The 17141-nt window shown below is 46.1% G+C and overlaps 2 protein-coding genes across 2 annotated transcripts in view; both read right to left on the bottom strand.

Moving 5' to 3' along the window:
- Positions 1 to 17141, bottom strand: part of NEURL3 (neuralized E3 ubiquitin protein ligase 3) — a 215137-nt gene that overhangs the window by 54695 nt on the left and 143301 nt on the right. The window lies entirely within an intron of this gene.
- Positions 7087 to 17141, bottom strand: part of PROM2 (prominin 2) — a 56561-nt gene continuing 46506 nt past the window's right edge. Inside the window, exons 21-24 of the mRNA XM_082229969.1 lie at positions 16485 to 16574; positions 14575 to 14681; positions 9705 to 9794; positions 7087 to 8464 (exon numbers count right to left, since the gene is read on the bottom strand). Coding sequence (XP_082086095.1) covers positions 9731 to 9794; positions 14575 to 14681; positions 16485 to 16574 — 261 coding nt within the window. The 3' untranslated portion in view covers positions 7087 to 8464; positions 9705 to 9730. The remainder of the gene's footprint in view (positions 8465 to 9704; positions 9795 to 14574; positions 14682 to 16484; positions 16575 to 17141) is intronic.

Below are 17141 nucleotides of genomic sequence, written 5' to 3'. Positions count from 1 at the left end.
CATGTAGAACCAAAGGCAGATCGAAGCACACTCTTGCCATCTTTGAAATGGGAAGGAGGTTATCCTCTACCACAGCTCCATTTTTTATTTTACTGCTCTCTCTCTCCACCCCACCCCACGCGCTGACACCAAAGGCTTGTTTGCAACAAACAAGCCAGCACATCCTTTCTGAGGCAATGTAGGTGCCCTTGTTTTTCACAAGAAGAGCATCTTGTCCTTGAGGTATTAGTAGATCCCTGTCTCCCTTGTTCTTTTTATTGAGGCTTTCATGTCAGGGTCTCAAAGTGGCAGCGGAAAAGCAGTAGGCATTCAGTTTGTGTTGAGCTTTTCTCCAGGAGAGAAGAATTTGCTTTTGTTCTCAAAGATCAGCTGAGATTATACTCACTTTGCAGCCTTCAGCTGTTAACAGATTCTCTACTCTGAGATGCTTTACAGCCAATAACCTCTTTTATCCTGGAATTATCTTTGAACAATTTAGCAACCCCACGGAGGCAAAACACGGACTGGGCACTTGGTACAAATGGGCTCAACTTTCTTCCTGGTCCTGCCGCTTATCTAGCTGCCTTTCCCAGGACAAGACAAAAAGCACTTTCAACAGCAACCCATGCAGTGGCAAATCCATCTTGATCTCTCCCAATCAGATTAAAAAGTGGATGCTGTCCTTAATCGGTGGCCTCACCTTAAAGCTGCCAAGTTATATTCCCTTTTGTTGCCTCCCACCTGCTTCCGTTTTGCAGATGCTGCATCTATCAAAGGAATACTCCTTGCCCATTTTCACGAGGGCTGTTGCTTCTCAAGGATTAACAAGCCTCGCACTCAGCTCTGCAGGAATCAATGGGTTGTTTCCCAATTTCCTTTTTTAAAAATAGATATTTTATTGGTTTTATAATAGAACAACATTAACAAACTCCAACAAAGCCTGCAGTGTTACATGCATACACCACACTAGTCACAGAGGAGGAGGAAAATTGAGTGGGGAGCCTGTCAAATAACAGAATCTTTGAATGCCTCATCAGTGCTTTAACTGACCGTGGCATAGCCATGAGAGATCTGACATTAAATCACTTCTGTTTACACAGGTGATATATGGGAACCATACCTTGTCAAAATGTTTGTGTTTAGTTTGGCCTCTAACAACTCTTCTGTTTTGCGTTAGATGCTTGGAAAGAGTCAGATCCCAAACTTCCCTTGCCATCCCATACCTTTGGGGTCTTTCCAATGGGAGGCGATCTCTAAATGAGTAGTGCTAAACAGCAAAGCAGTTAAGCCCTTATATGGAACCCATTTCAACTGAATCCAATTAGATGTTGGCTGCTTCAAGACATTTTGTGGATGGAATTCAGTCACATACAAACACAAAATGGCATAACCTCCCTGCAAACAAATAGGTGGATCGTTCCACAAATGGATTGTCTGGAAGTGACCTGAGAATTATAAGCCCCATGCATGTGCTGCTCACGTGCAACCACTTTCAGATGTGGTTGTTTTTAGAGTTATTTCATTTCTGTTTTAAAATGATCATTTTTTAAACTTCGTAATTGCAAATTGCCCTGGGCATTTTTCCACAGAAGGGCAGAACATGGGGATTAATCAATAAATCACCTCCCCCTTGAGAGCCACTACTGTGTGCATGTGTACAGCTCACCATTCCCTTGATGTGCTCAACAAAATTCATGACTGATGCTTTAACGGACGCAAGCATGTGTCAGATGCTTCAAGCAACCTCAGTCAAAGCCAAATGTGGATATAACATTTAAGGGTTTGGCATGTTTCTTTCTCCTGTTATGATCTTTTATTACAAAACACAGGCTGTTGTTTATCTCTGTTAACTATGGTGCACTACAGAGCAGAAAGGCTTCTTTCTGAAGTCCTGGAGAGCAGCTGCCAGTCAGTGTAGACAGTACTGAGCAAGAAAGACCAATGGCCTGACTCAGTGGGAGGCAATGTGGCCATGATGCTCTACAAGAATATCATCTGGAGGTTTCAACCTTGCTCTACTTTTCACTGCTATTTTCACCTCCATCTTTCATGGAAAGTTTTGACCAGCTAGTCGTCCACTGATGATTTTTGGGGGTGGGGGTGGGGGGTTGTTCTTAACACAATGCCAGCCCCTTTCAGTGTGAAACCATTGCAGTATCTACTCGGACTGCATCTCAGTGCCTTTGGTCAGCCTGAGAAAGGAAATGTCAGTCATGTGCACATGAAATGTGACTGCTGGCATCTCTGTGCACTTCGAAGATTAAAGGGGAACCATGGTACTCACCATCCTTGAGTTGAGGAACAAAAATGTGGGTGTTTGGAATCTACATGGCTCAGGCGCAGGACGGGATATGAATAATACATACTGCCTCAAGGCCTCTTTTTGCAGCTCTGCTCTTGAGCTATCCTGATTATAAGAGGATCAGAAGTAGACAGCTCTATTTTTGCCCACAGAATAAACAATTGCTTATAATTTCATAGCAGAGGTATTGCCATTTGACACTTCATTGTCCCAAGGCAGACATGCCACAATATGCAATCGCTTATTGAAACTGGGGTTGTGGGTTGATGTTGTTTTTCAAATACCCCCCCCCCCATGACTTGCATAGAAAGATGAACTCAGACATCATAATGTGCCAACTACTATGAAGGAAGAGAGAGGGTGGGGGGGTTTACTGGTTTACTGGTTTGTTTGCTTGTTTGTTTATGTTTTTATTGTGTGTTTTGTGTTTTTAACTTGTCTTTTTATTCTGTGAACTGCTATGAGATCTACGGATGAAGGGCAGAATAAATAAATAAAATAACTAAACAAATGGTTATGATAATGATAGTTAATTAACACATAGGGAGCTGTGGGAGCTCAAGGCTGCTGAGAAATGGTGCCCTTTGGCAGGGGCAGCCCAGTGTTAGGCCGAGTGAGGCAGCTGGCTCAAGTGGCAGAGGCTGGAGAGTGGGCTGCAGCTGTGGTGAGGTGCAGAAGAGCAGAGCTAAGCAGCCCATCTGGTAGCTGCTGTCCCATCACAAGTGTTGAAGCTAGATTCATCAACAAGTCATGTTGGGCTCTTTACACACCATACATTTAAAGCACATTTAAACCACTTCCCCTCCAAAGAATCCTGGAAACAGTAGTTTTAATGTCAAGAGTGCTAGGAATTGCAGCTCTTTGAGGGGCAGGGAAGGGGGAGAATGTAATTTGTTTTACATTTAAAGTCAAATTGATCAAATTTGCACTTTCCAAAACAATATGAGACCCGACACACAGCCTTCCTTCACATTAGTAAAAAAACACACAACTGTATACAAAAATGTATTTATTGGGACAAATTCACACCAAAATACTGAATAATGTTCATGAGGTGCTGTTTGTTGTTGTTGTTGTTAAGAGCAAATTGCTGCAGAAATGTGGAGAACTAAATGGAAGAAATAGAAACTGAGAGCGTCGAAACCAATTCTTCCCTAGGAGGAAGAAATGACCGGATTCTTCTCTTGAGGGGGGGAGAGATGTACTTTAAATGTATCGTGAGAACACAGCTTTGTCCACAAGCACAAAATGGTCTTGAGCCACCCATGGCTGAGGCTTCCCCTACTCCAAGACGAAGCCCTGGAACACTGTGCTGGGATCTGGCTTTGGAATCAGTGTTTGTCTAGGAATCGGATAAGTGCCATGGCCAAGCTGCTCTCTCACCCTTCGTTCCTCATCAGCAAAATGGGGGGGGGGGGATTGCTATATCCTGTGCATACAACACAAGCCAAAGCACACCGCTCCCTTTCTCAGGCTGCTTGTTGTTGTTGTTGTTTATTCATTTAGTCGTGTCCGACTCTTCGTGACCCCATGGACCAGAGCACGCCAGGCACTCCTGTCTTCCACCGCCTCCTGCAGTTTGGTCAGGCTCATGCTGGTAGCTTTGAGAACACTGTCCCACCATCTTGTCCTCTGTCGTCCCCTTCTCCTTGTGCCCTCCATCTTTCCCAGCATCAGGGTCTTTTCCAGGGAGTCTTCTCTTCTCATGAGGTGGCCAAAGTCTTGGAGCCTCAGCTTCAGGATCTGTCCTTCCAGTGAGCACTCAGGGCTGATTTCCTTCAGAATGGAGAGGTTTGATCTTCTTGCAGTCCATGGGACTCTCAAGAGTCTCCTCCAGCACCAGAATTCAAAAGCATCAATTTTACAACCTGCTTACAACCTGCATTTCAACAGCTTCCGCAATGGAGAAGGCAAAGAGAGGGGTGGGCAGGGCTAGCAAAGGATGGCCATGAGCAAGTGCAGCCCCACATGCTGAGGACCAGTTTCTGTTGGAGATGAAGGGGGCCACTGGAGCTGAGCCAAAGGGATTGTGGGATGCTCTTTAAACACTTGAGATGAGCACTTTAGAGGTTGAGCCAAAGCCTTAATGGAAAATATATGCTATAAGAACAGTGATTTGAAAAGGGAGTGAAAGAGTGTAGAGAAGGGGTGGGGGAAGCTTTTCTGCCCAAGGGCCACATGCCCTTCTGGGGAACCTTCTGAGGGCCACATGCCAGAAATGGGTGGGCCCAACTGTACCTTTGCACAGCAGGTAGCTTCTACACACACACACACACACACACACACACACACACACACTCCCCCCTCTGAGTCCTCCATGCAGCCATGCAAAGAAGTGTGTGTGTGTGTGTGTGTGTGTGTGTGTGTGTGTGTGTAGGGGTGCCTGGGCAGAGTCCCAAGGGCCAGACAGAGGGCTAGAATAGTGCTGTGCAGGATCCCAGGGGAGCACTGGAGGCAGCAAAGGAGAGAATCCCCTTTCCTGCTCAAGGGAGCTGGTGACTTTAGCTGGCTGAGGGCTTTGGAGAAGTAACAGCCTTGAGCCCTCGAGGGCCAAGGAGAGGGAGCAGTGGTCTGCTTAAGCAGGAGCATGTTGGAGGGTGAATAATGCATTTCCACAAAAGAGCACTATCCAAACTATTAAGTATAATTGCCCATTCATCAGAAGTGACAAAAGGAGCAGACTTCAAGCAGCTCTTTCTGAAGAAAGGGTGAAAAATGTTTTATTCTGGGCTGCCTTTTTTTTAAACTGGCAATGTCTTTTAGTGTCCTTTTCGAAACTATTTCCTTTTTTAAAAACACACAGACATATGCTTAACTGCTTTGAGTGTACGGTAGACATTGCCAGCCTGGCACTCTCCATATGTTCCCATCAGCCCCAGTCAGCCCAGCCAGACGACACTGGGACTGATGGGAGGGCAGCCGTGCTGGCTGGACCTGACGGCACTTGGGAGCCTAAAACATCTGGAGCAAAGCCTGACAAAGCCTGGCATAAGGTCCGTTTATAAATCTCCCCCCCTCCTTTAAAATAATAATAATCTCCAGCTATAAAAAATACCACTTGGAAAAGCTCCAACAGATTATAACAAACTGAACTGAAACATTTGGCAGATTATAGCTTTCAGCAGATTTAATCCTGCTGGAGAAAACTGCTGTTGTATTCAAATGCCCTGCCAGAAGGTAGCTAAATTTGACTGCACTCAGCTGGTTTAAGAGAAAACAAAATGTTGCCAGATCTAGTGAGATTTAGTATTCTAGAAAATTTCAGGCTGGGAAACAGACAATTGTTTTTCAGGGCATGTTCACAATGACCACTTACTCCACATTTCCACTGCTAGTTTTTGAAACCACATTTGCGTGATGTTAGCCACAATCCATATTGATGCTGCAGTTTCTTGACAAATACTTCTGTCTGATGCCTTTTTCTCAAATCAGCTTCAGCCCAACTAGAAAACTTAAGCTGCAATTTGCTTCTTAATACCGGTGTGTACATTTGAGAAAGCCATTATGCATCTGCAACTGAGTGACCATGTGCCTAGGACAGTTTCATTAATTCCTCAGGGGGTGGGAGGCTGCAGGGGCAGGGAAACCAAAAGGTCATGTGTGACAGTGAAGACATCCCCACCCCCTCTCTTGTGTAGAAATGCAACCTGAAATGCAGCAGAGAAAAAGACCTCCTTGTGTTTGAAGCCACGAATGTGGACATACTAATAGGAGTGAGGCACATTTCTTTGGACACGCTGCCACCTTTGCTCAGACATGTTACATAGGTTTTGAAACACTTAAAAAACGTGGCAATACTTTTTGTCATATGTAAAAGCAGGGTGTGACTGCACACATCAGTAGGGATCCTTCATCTAAACCAGGCTTCTTCAACCTTGGCCCTCCAGATGTTTTTGGCCTACAACTTCCAAGATCCCTAGCTAGCAGGACCAGTGGTCAGGGATGCTGGGAATTGTAGTCTCAAAACATCTGAAGGGCCAAGGTTGAGAAAGCCTGATCTAAACTACTTTAGGAATGTTTATGAAATTATCCCCGTTTAAAGTTACCTCCAGATTTTTTGGTATTTCTAATTGCCTGACCTTATGTGCAGGAAGGCACTGGTGCACTGGCAACTCACAAGTGACTTCTAGATTTTGCACAGCAGCTTCACCAATCTGGTGCCCTCCGCATGTTTTGGACCAAAGCATCCTCTGGCTGGCTACTGATAGGGGAAATAGAAATTTCAATACAATATGGGTTTTCCTGTTTTTCAGATTAATCAGTGGAGGTTATATTTTTGATACACATTGAGAAATTTGTTCATGGCCAATTGTTATGCCTTCATCCTGGTATGACATATATTTTTATCAAAAATATCAAGGCTATGTCAAATTAATTTTTTTCAATAGCAGGCTTCTCTTCTCTTGCCTGATAATGATGCAATAGTAGGAGAAGTTGAGCCTGACAAACTTCTCTCTGGATTGAATCTGCCAAACCTACTTGTGAACAGAGTAAGAAACTCTGAGTGCTAAAGCAGCTGAACTATCACCAAAGGATGACTGAAACCAGAGGACACTCTCCACATCTTGAGGGGGAAAGGCCACAGCTCCCTGAAACCCCCAAGTTCAGTCCCAGTTGTAGGGCAGGGAAAGTCCTCTGTCCCAAACCCTGGGGAGCTGCTGCCAGTCAGTGTAGAGAATACTAAGCTGGGTGAGCCACTGGTCTAACTCAGTATGAGACAACCTCTTACATTCCTGGGTTTCCCAAATCATCCCCCGCTCTTCCCCAAAGACACACATGCAACAAAAAGTTTTGATAGCCACATCTTTCAAAAGTGCCTTATTTATTAATAGGCCAACGTTCCCAAACCGACTGGGGCAAATTGCAGCCATTATTATACACAAGACCGGTGGATTGCTGTCCCCAAAGGGCTCAGACGGCAGGAGCTTCGTGCATACGTGGGAGCGGGCCATTTTCTTTCTGCGTGGCACATGCAGAGGCATGCACATCCAGAGGACAGAATAACATGTCTATTTTTAGCAACACTCCTACATGCATAGCACCAGGGGAAAGCAGTGCCTGAATTGCTTCTTGCTGGTGTGGCATGCAGAGAGAATTTTGCTAAAAATAAGCACTGCATTACCTCTTTGTGCATACATGGAAGGCGGCATCACGGAGGGAGCGCACAGGGGAGGAGGAACACAGCTCAGTGGCTGCCTTGCCTGTGGAAGGTCTCAGGTTCAGACCCTGGAAGCTGCTGTGTATTCTAAGCTAGGTTAGGGAATAAATTGTCTTCTCTCTCTCTCTCTCTCTCTCTTAATGCTGCCTATCTGTTTTCTGCTTCATCCCACATTTCACCATTTCTTATATAAATAAAGATTCTTAAGTTGAAATCTGAGATTTTGATCAGGGGAGGAGGTGGGATACTTTTGACAATGTGGAATTATTTTGGCAACCTCAACTCCCGCAGACACACCAGGCCAGCACAACCACAGTTCTTGCCGCTTGCGAGGTGGGGGATTCCTCCTACCCTAGAAGTGGAGAAGGAAACTGATTCAGGATGTTTTCAAAGCTGCATCTAATATGCAAACTGAAACACAGCTGTGCCTCAAAAGTCTCACGAATTTGAAATTTTGTGATGCAGTTCTCCAAGAAAGAGTGCTAACAAAAAAGCATATATTAAGGGAAATAGCACGCTGCATATAATATTATGTTTATCAGGGGAAGATCAACTAACATGCTGATGAATTATCATGATGTGGGTTTTAAAAAATGCAGAAATGTGCTGCAGAAATGTGGAGAAGTGAATTTAAGATTTGAAAAACGAGAAACCGTGAGAACTGAAATCTACAGAACCCTCCATTCCTACTCAGTCTCATCTATGCTATTATTAAAAAGTAACCTGCCAAGTGGTGAAACAGGCCACTTGTAAGCAGTGGTGTACCAGGTTTCAAGAGAAAGAGAAAGGCTTAAGAGGACATCAACCACCTGGCCGTCATCTACAGATTTACTCGCTCTCTTTGAGTGAGACGGACCAGCAAGGGATACTTGGGAGGAAAGCCAATTTGTGATGAGATGAGTAACAGCGAAGGGATAAGACGTTTTCAGTCCAAGAGAAGTTGCTTTATGAAGAGCTCAGTATCAACCCCACGCAGCGCAGAGGGCCACCCTTGGAAGGATCCAGCCATCTCCCCATGGTGATTCCTGCAAGTGAAAAACATGAGAATGGTTTGGGTGAGGGGCTCTATAGGCAGACAGGCCTAATTGATTTTAGCAGAGTTCTGAAAGGCATCAGGAATCTCAGTCGGAAACTCCAGCTGGATTATTTGAGCCGGCTTGACATGACTGCTGCCATTTAACAGGTTAAGGTGGAGAGAAGCTGGTCCTAAAGGTTCTGTGTGCTTATCTGTTCCCTAGACAGCAAAATGGCCCTCGCCCTCTCTTTCATCTGTTGTACTATTAACAGAAGAGAGAAAAACTAGTTTGTTATAGGGTTGGAGGGATTGTTACAGGATTGGATGATATCAGTGGGTCCCTTACTGGCCTGGGAGGTTTAGAATCCAGTAGAAAAACCTACTTACTGGTCAAACCAATTCCTATGTAAAGTTAATGGCCTTAGCCACTCAGCTAAGTACTGTCACATCAGCAGTTTAGTGTAAGCCTTGCTGCCATAGAGATAAATAGGTGGGCTTTTCCCACCTCACCTGCCCGGAACAATAGGGCAAGTGGGGCTGTGTCTGTGTGTTTTGGCTGAACTGAAAGGAGACACAGAGTGACTTGACTTGAGAGGGCTGAATGTGCAGGGTGTGTGTGCAGGGGGCGGCTCCAATATCAGTTGCCTTTCTCTAAAACCAGGGCTTGTCTTTGTGGAAATTCCTAGCTAGATTTTTGAGGAGGTCACAAAAAAGGCAGGAGAGGGACTCCTGCCAACAAGTCCATAGTGGGGAAGCAAGATCTGTTGGGGTGTTACTGCTGTGCGCCCCTCCATCCTATGCTTATGTTGTGTATGTGTTTAAATAAAACAATATATTCTAAATACATCACAATCTCCACTGACCATCATTCCAAGGAAACTAAACCTCAGGAACACCTGGTAGAGTCTCTTGCCATTCAGAGATTCAGTGAGCACAGTATTTTAGTTTTATCTACAGGAATCTGAGGCACTTCCAAATGCCTAGAAAGGAGCAAGGAAAGTATTTAAGCAGTAAGTATTAGCTTGGTGCCATTTTTGTATTTTTAAGAGCTTAACCTGGGAAAGCTGAATGTTGTCAAAGAGCACTTGGTGGCTCTGAGATTCTCACACTAGCAAAGGTGGCCAGAAGTTTTGTACTCTGAGCTATTGTGGCAACTTTGCACTTGATGATCCTGTGGCAGAAAGAGGGAAGGACGTGCGCATGAGCAGCCCAGGGGTCCCAGATCCCCAGAGAACGCACATCTCTCTCACCTGGATATCCAAACACATGGAGTTGCTTACAGTCGCAGAGATGTGACTCGTGGGATATGGAAGGGGTAAGTTTCCTCTGATCCAGTAGAGCTAGACACAACATGGGGGAAAAACACAAATGAGACGTTTGGGGAGAAGTGACGCCCCTTTCTCTGTCACCCGGGAGCGACTGTTACTTTTTCTTACAAGGTCTGTTGTGAAACCAGGGCGATGCTATGCACAAATAAATGCCAACCCCTTAAGGAAATGAGACAAAAGATAAAGCAAAAGGATATTAAGCCAGGTAGAGAACCATAACACTATTGGAGAGGTGCAATTCTGCATTCTGTGATGAAGCTAAAAGAAGGGAAATTACATTAGTTGGAAGAATATACTTGACATTCTTATTGTGCTCTAATCTTCCTTCTTCCTTTCTTCATAGCATCCATGTTGTGCTGTATATATATTTTAATATTTGGTTTATTTAATTTTGTGGATTGGTGCCCAGAAAAAGGCTTTAAAAATCTATTAATACATTTCAATCAAAACTAGGTAAAAATAACAATTGTAAGGCAAGCTTACAATATGCACTCATCCTATCAGCTATCTATGAGTATGGGACTGACTTAACACAAGAATTGTCCCCATCACAGCCAGCCTCCAGCTTCTAACATGGGTCAGCTGGCAAAATATAATTATTTTGAATTCCAGAATCTACTATGCAAACTTCCCCTGCCAAATCAAGTGATATAAAGGAAGTCAAGTTCCACTTCCTCAACCCTTTTAACATTTATTAATAGATGGTTGGCTATAAGAGTTATAACCCTGTGTCAGGGCTGGTGTAAGACGCAGGTCAGCAAGAACAGAAGCAAATCTCAGACGCCAGCGAAGTTAATGCTTTATTCAAGGAAATGAAATAAAACCCTGCCTAGGGGTCTCAGCAACCTTTCCCAGTCGGTCTTGCCCTATGAGCAGTTGCTGGGACTGAAGGTCCCTGCCTTCCAAAACCCTTAAGGCTCTTCCTCTCCTGGATATTTCCCAAGCTGTCTCAAGGGGCGCCTGCGCACCTCTGGCCTCTGTTCTGCTCTCCTCATTATTCTGTGCATTCCTGGAGACCAGAGGGGAGGTGAGATTGTCGCAGCAGGAGAGGGAGACTCCCTGGCTTCTTCAACAGCCTCTTGACAGCTGAACCTCAGAGTCAGAACTGCTCCCTGTCACTGTTCTGCTCACTAAACCTGTTGCCTCTTCAGCTTCCGGCGCCTCCTCCCACCAATCTTCTTCCTCTACTTCTCCTCAGTGTCCCATCGCTAATCCCCTGGCTCTGAGCCTTCCTCCTCTGGGGGTTCCCTTGGGGGTTCCCCGGCTGCTGCCTCCCACCACTCCCCTCATCCAGCCAGTCCCTTGACAGTAAGTGTGTATGTGGAGGCAGGGTTCAGTTCATGAAACCAATTCTCTTGCAACCATATTATACCAAATTGCTGGAGCACACAAATAAAATGAAAGAAGGTTAAGACCATTCTGGATGTTTTCTAGCCAATTATGGTATCTTAAATGAGAGCTCAAGGTATCATAATTTGGTTTTCTACAATTACCCCTAGAAACTGCAGTCTTTCCTTTGGTCAGGATGAACTTCTAAAAAAACATTCCTTATCAGCTAAATGCTGTGCCAAAACACTTGCTATCCCACAGACTGTCCTCCAATTAAAATACAGTGGTACCTCGGGTTACAAACTTAATTCGTTCCAGAGGTCCGTTCTTAACCTGAGGCTCACTTTCGCTAATGGGGTCTCCCGCTGCTGTTACGCCGCCATTGGATAATTTCCGTTCTCATCCTAGGGCAAAGTTTGCAACCCGAGGTAACTACTTCTGGGTTACCTCAGAGTTTGTAACCCGAAGCGTTTGTAACCCGAGGTGTTTGTAGCCTGAGGTATCACTGTACATGGCTTTTAAGCACACATAAAAGTGAAAGCAAAAGTAAAAGAAATTAACACAGATCTGCTCCATGCCTGCATATTGCAATTAACATTAACAGCTGAACCAACAGACTTTAAAACTTTTTAAAATAAAAACAAATTAAAACAGACCACAGAGCTCAAGAACAAGCAGCCTTACTTGTTACCATCTTTACCTGGAATAAAATAAATAAAGTAAAGCTCCTGAAGAAGAGCTTCTACCTGAGCTCTATAAGGAATGCATGGAATGGTGGGTGCCTATGCTGGCTGGCTTGTTTACCACCGTAAACAACATGGGCCAAATGTCCTCTGGATAGAAAATGAATATCCTTTTTCCAATTTATAAAAAAGGGGATTGAAATGATCCTCAAAACTATCAGCCAATTAGCTTGTTAAACATCTCCTCAAAGTTATATATGTGGTAACTCCTTCAAAACTTTTTGGACTGGTTGCAAAATAACAACATCATTCATGACGAACAAGCAGGGTTCAGAGGAGGACACAGTGCCATTGGTCAATGTTTTACCCTGAACCATATTATAAGCAAATATACTAAAAAGAACATGGGCCAGCCAGAAGTCATTCGGAAGCCCACAGGCAGGGCTAGATGACAATAGCTCCCCACTGCTTTCCCTCCTCAGGACACGACTTCTGAACATAGAGGTTCAATTTCACTATCAGGGATGGGAAAAGTGCTGTGGGGGGAAATAAGAACTTAAGAAAAGCCTATTTATTAAGCAAATCTGTTGCTTGCCTGATGGCATGACCTGCCCTTTCCTACCCCCATGCACTGTTCCAGGGGTTCTCCCAGCCATCCCTCAGAGTACCCCTGGGGGGCACACAGGGGTGCAGGAAGGGGAAATACTCCATGGGCTAGCAGAAGTCCTTGCATGGGCTTCTACTGGCAAGACTACTTGGTTGAATCTGGTCCACAGTGATGCCCATGGGAAGCCCAAAAGAAAGATCTGGGTGCAATGGCAACTCTCCCCCCCCCCGCCACTTGTGAGCCTCCCCTAGTGGAGTTTGCCTTTTCTGTGTATTTTAAAGAGGAACACAGCTACTGATGTCTATGCCTGCCCTTTGCTCTGGGCAATGGCATGTGTGTGCCTTGTCCTCAGGGATTTGTATTCAAGCATCAATCCCTATATATGGAATGTCCTCCCCTTTTGGCACTAGAGAAGGTACAAGTGTTCACCTGAGCCTGGCTTGGGTTCAACTCCAAAGCATTTGGAAGGCTCAAGTGCAAACTGGGCACAACCCTTTTGACCCTCCAAGTCCCATTCCTGAGTGTTCAGTCAGAGGCACCGACTCCATGGGGCTTGAGGGGGCTTGAGCCCCCTCAAAAAAATTTTTTGGGGGGCTCAGCCCCCCCAATAATCTCGGGCGCCGCCGCCGTCCCCCGCCTCCTCCCCACCTGCTCCCTCGCCAGCCAGCCAGCCGCGCGCCCTAGCCGGAGAGCCCCGGCCGTCCCCCGCGAGATTAGGGAATCCCCGGGGGCGGGGGCTCCTGCCTCTAGCCCCAGGTTTCCCGCATATCAGCTGTTCTGGAGCTGATAAATAGGCAGCAGCACGCTCTCCCCTATTCGCTCACGAGGGGGCGGAGCCACTTTATTTGCATATTCATGAGCCTATTTGCATATTCATGAGCTTATTTACATTTCACGAGCTTTCCCGGGCCCCCCCAGTATTTTTTATAAGTCCGCGTCCCTGTGTTCAGTTGATTCCCATGCAAGCTAATGGGGCTCCTTGCTCCTGGGGTGGAAGAAGAAGAAGAGGAGTAGGAGTTTGGATTTGATATCCCGCTTTATCACTACTCGAAGGAGCCTCAAAGCAGCTCACATTCTCCTTTCCCTTTCTCTCCCACAACAAACACTCTGTGAGGTGAGTGGGGCTGAGAGACTTCAGAGAAGTGTGACTGGCCCAAGGTCACCCAGCAGCTGCAGGTGGAGGAGCGGAGACACGAACCCGGTTCCCCAGATTACGAGACTACCGCTCTTAACCACTACACCACACTGGCTCTCCTGGAACACCCCCGTATTACAGAGGAAAAATCAGGAGGCAGGGGGAAGAGGTCAGACTCCCACTGCGGATCAGTGAGGGGTCCCCACTACAGGACAATACAAATGTGTGAAGCTATTTCACCTCATTAGCTTGTTTTGGGGAAGGTAGGATGTTTATTAAGGCCAACTAAGAATTACTCCCAAATTGCAAACCACACACAAATTGCGAGCCTCAATACAATAGATTATGAAGGGCAACAACAGGTTATATAACATGAGGGGAAAAGTGACATTTCAAATTTGCCACCTGCTCATTTCCTCAAGAAAAAAATACTCACAAGGGTCTCCAAAGACTGGCCTGGAAACAGCCTCATGAGAAGATAATTTATACTGCATTGACTTGCATGACAGTCTCCACCTAAGTGGAGTTACAGAAGCAACACTGACCTTTAAAAGGGACAGTAGAACACCTGTCATGTAAAAGGTTTGAGGGCTAATAAAATAGGTATTGATTAAAAAGGTTAAATAAGGTCATGTGGCAACAGGCTGACATTTGTGGCTCTTGTAAATCAATGACTTTTATTCTCTGTTTAACAGAGTGAGAGGAAACACTGTGGGTGTCCATAAGGCCTCTGGACCTGATGGGTCATTCACAGGGTGCTGGATTGTGGCCCCTGCTCCCAATTTCACCCCTGCAGGCCCCTGTGCCCCTGCACCCATCATAGCATCCAACTGAGCTACAGCCGTGCCGAATAATATGGTTTTATGGCTGCTATTTCTGGGCTTTTATCTTTTCTTCTCCATGCTGTTTCATTGTTGGCGGTCACCCAGGGGGTTGTACAGCAAAGGCTGGTGTACAAATTATCTAATAAGCAGATGAATTGAATTGAATGTGAAGGCCGCCCCCAAGGCCCCCCTTGCGTCTATGCCCAACACTTACACTAATCGGTGCCGGATGGGACGAAAGTGCTTGGTGGTCTTGATGGCGAAGAAGATGCTGGGGAGGAGGAAGAAGGCGCAGCAGCCCAGGCTGAACCAGAAGGCATTCTGGGGGAGGAAGCACAGAGAGACAAACCCTGGTGATGGGCTCCATCCTCTGGGAAGACATGGGCTGGCAGATCATCAAATGAAAAGTTTACTTTCATACAGTATTTCGTTCTGTCATAAAATTCATATACCCTTTGGCTGTCAAGAGAAACCCCAAATTGGCTTAAAAAGGTAAAGGTACCCCTGCCCATACGGGCCAGTCATGTCCGACTCTAGGGTTGCGTGCTCATCTCGCTCAAGAGGACGGGAGCCGGCGCTGTCCGGGGACACTTCCGGGTCACGTGGCCAGTGTGACTAAGCGGCATCTGGCAAGCCAGCACCAGCGCAGCACACGGAAATGCCGTTTACCTTCCCACTATAAAGTGGTACCTATTTATCTACTTGCACTTAGGGGTGCTTTCGAACTGCTAGGTGGGCAGGAGCTGGGACCAAACGATGGGAGCTCACCCCGCCGCGGGGATTCGAACTGCTGACCTTGAGATCAGCAAGTCCTAGGCATTGAGGTTTTACCCACAGTGCTACCCGCGTCCCTATCAAAGTGGCTTACAAAACAAATAGAACAGTAAAATTGTCAGTATAAACTGTTGAAAGCAGCTGTTTAAAGCGTTCAAAAAATAATCAGTGTCAAGGATAAGCTAAAATCAGATTAAAACACACTACTTCTGCTGCCAGAATGTCTGGATAGGATAAAGGTAAAGGTACCCCTGACCGTTAGGTCCAGTCTCAGACGACTCTGGGGTTGCGTGCTCCTCTCACTCTATAGGCCGAGGGAGCCGGCATTTGTCCACAAACAGCTTCCGGGTCATATGGCCAGCATGACTAAGCAGCTTCTGGAGAACCAAAGCAGCACATGGAAACACCATTTACCTTCCCGCCGGAGCAGTACCTATTTATCTACTTGGACTCTGACGTGCTTTCGAACTGCTAGGTGGGCAGGAGCTAGGACCAAACAACAGGAACTCACCCCGTTGCGGAGATTCAAACCGCCAACCTACTGATCAGCAAGCCCTGTGGTTTAGACGACAGTGCCACCCACATCCTAGAATGTCTGGATAGGTGTCCCTAAAGAAAAAGGGGTTCTGCCACACTGAAAGATTGATTTCTTGCAACTGTGTAAGGAGTATTATGTGGAACCTGAAATGGTGGCAGTTCCACAGATTGAAGCAGGTGCATGTGGGGGAAAGGGAATCTCGCAGGTAAACTGCTTTCAAGTGGTTAAGGGCTTTCTATACTAGCACACTGAATCCGTAACCAGTGCAGGTCTCTGAGCAGAGGCGTTAGATGCTGAGAGAGACTCCCTGCTGTCAGCCATAACGCTCCAACTCGGCTAATTTCTACACACACCCTTCCCTATAACAAATGTTCAAGACCAGACACAGTCTGACCACTGTGCGAGCTTTGTGCAAGTCTCCCAAATGCTGCTCATGTACATTCCTGGTTCCCACAGGTTTGTGCACTCTGCGCAGATTCAATCAAAGCAGGGAATCTGCCCTGATGAAGGCTGTCCATTGCCACCTTCTTTGGAAAACAATAGCAATAGTGAGTCAGGCTAGGGCTTTGCCAGGAGTGGCTGCAGCCCCTGCTTGGGGGTCCAGAGGATGTGGGGGCCCTAATCCTGGCATGCCTGCAGAGGGTCCTTAGCCCTGTCCTTGCCTGCCCTGTCACAACCTCATAGGCCAGGCGGGGAGGCCTGGGAGGCCTGATGAGCCACACCCTGGATCTGAGGAAACACATCAAGCAAAAGGCAAAGAGGAAGAGGGCCAGCAAATTTTAGACAGTAGAAGAACTATCTGGAGCACTTACCCAGGGATCTGCAATACGATCGCACAAGATCACCCGGCCATTGTCTAGAGCAGTGGAGAAGGGTTTGCAGGATGCAACATCCTCCGTTAGCTGGAACGGAAAAGGAGAATTGCTTGCACATATCACAACTTGTTCACAGGGTGCTTCCAGACTGTCACTATTTTGGGGCAGGATTCAGTCACATACTGACAAATTCAGCTTGCACTATTAAAGTTGTTATTCTTGTACAACAAACCTGTCCTCCCCCCCCCCAAAAAAACAACAACACACCTGGATATTTGCGCTAAGGAAAATGCGGGCGTAATGCACTGGATAGTGAGGGATAACAATTGCTTGTTGAAGCATCCTATAACTCACAAGCAAATTCTCACCCCTTGCCTTTTCCTGTAAGACCTATTGCAGTCGTTAAGAGTCGTCAACAGGCTCATCTCAGCTATCTGCCAATCTCCCATTCCCACCACCCTTCTGAGTAATACCCCTCCCCACCTTCTCACTATATAGAAGGATCTGGCAACTTCTGTTTCAGTGTATCTGAAGAAGTGTGCATGCACACGAAAGCTCATACCAAGAACTAACTTAGTTGGTCTTTAAGGTGCTACTGGAAGGAATTTTTTTATTTTGACTATGGCAGACCAACACGGCTACCTATCTGTAAGC

Source organism: Podarcis vaucheri, assembly GCF_965113315.1.
Source record: "Podarcis vaucheri genome assembly, chromosome: 7".
In the NCBI taxonomy this organism is placed as follows: domain Eukaryota; kingdom Metazoa; phylum Chordata; class Lepidosauria; order Squamata; family Lacertidae; genus Podarcis; species Podarcis vaucheri.
The sequence above is the reverse complement of the archived record's forward strand: the minus strand, read 5'-3'. Positions and strand labels throughout refer to the sequence as shown.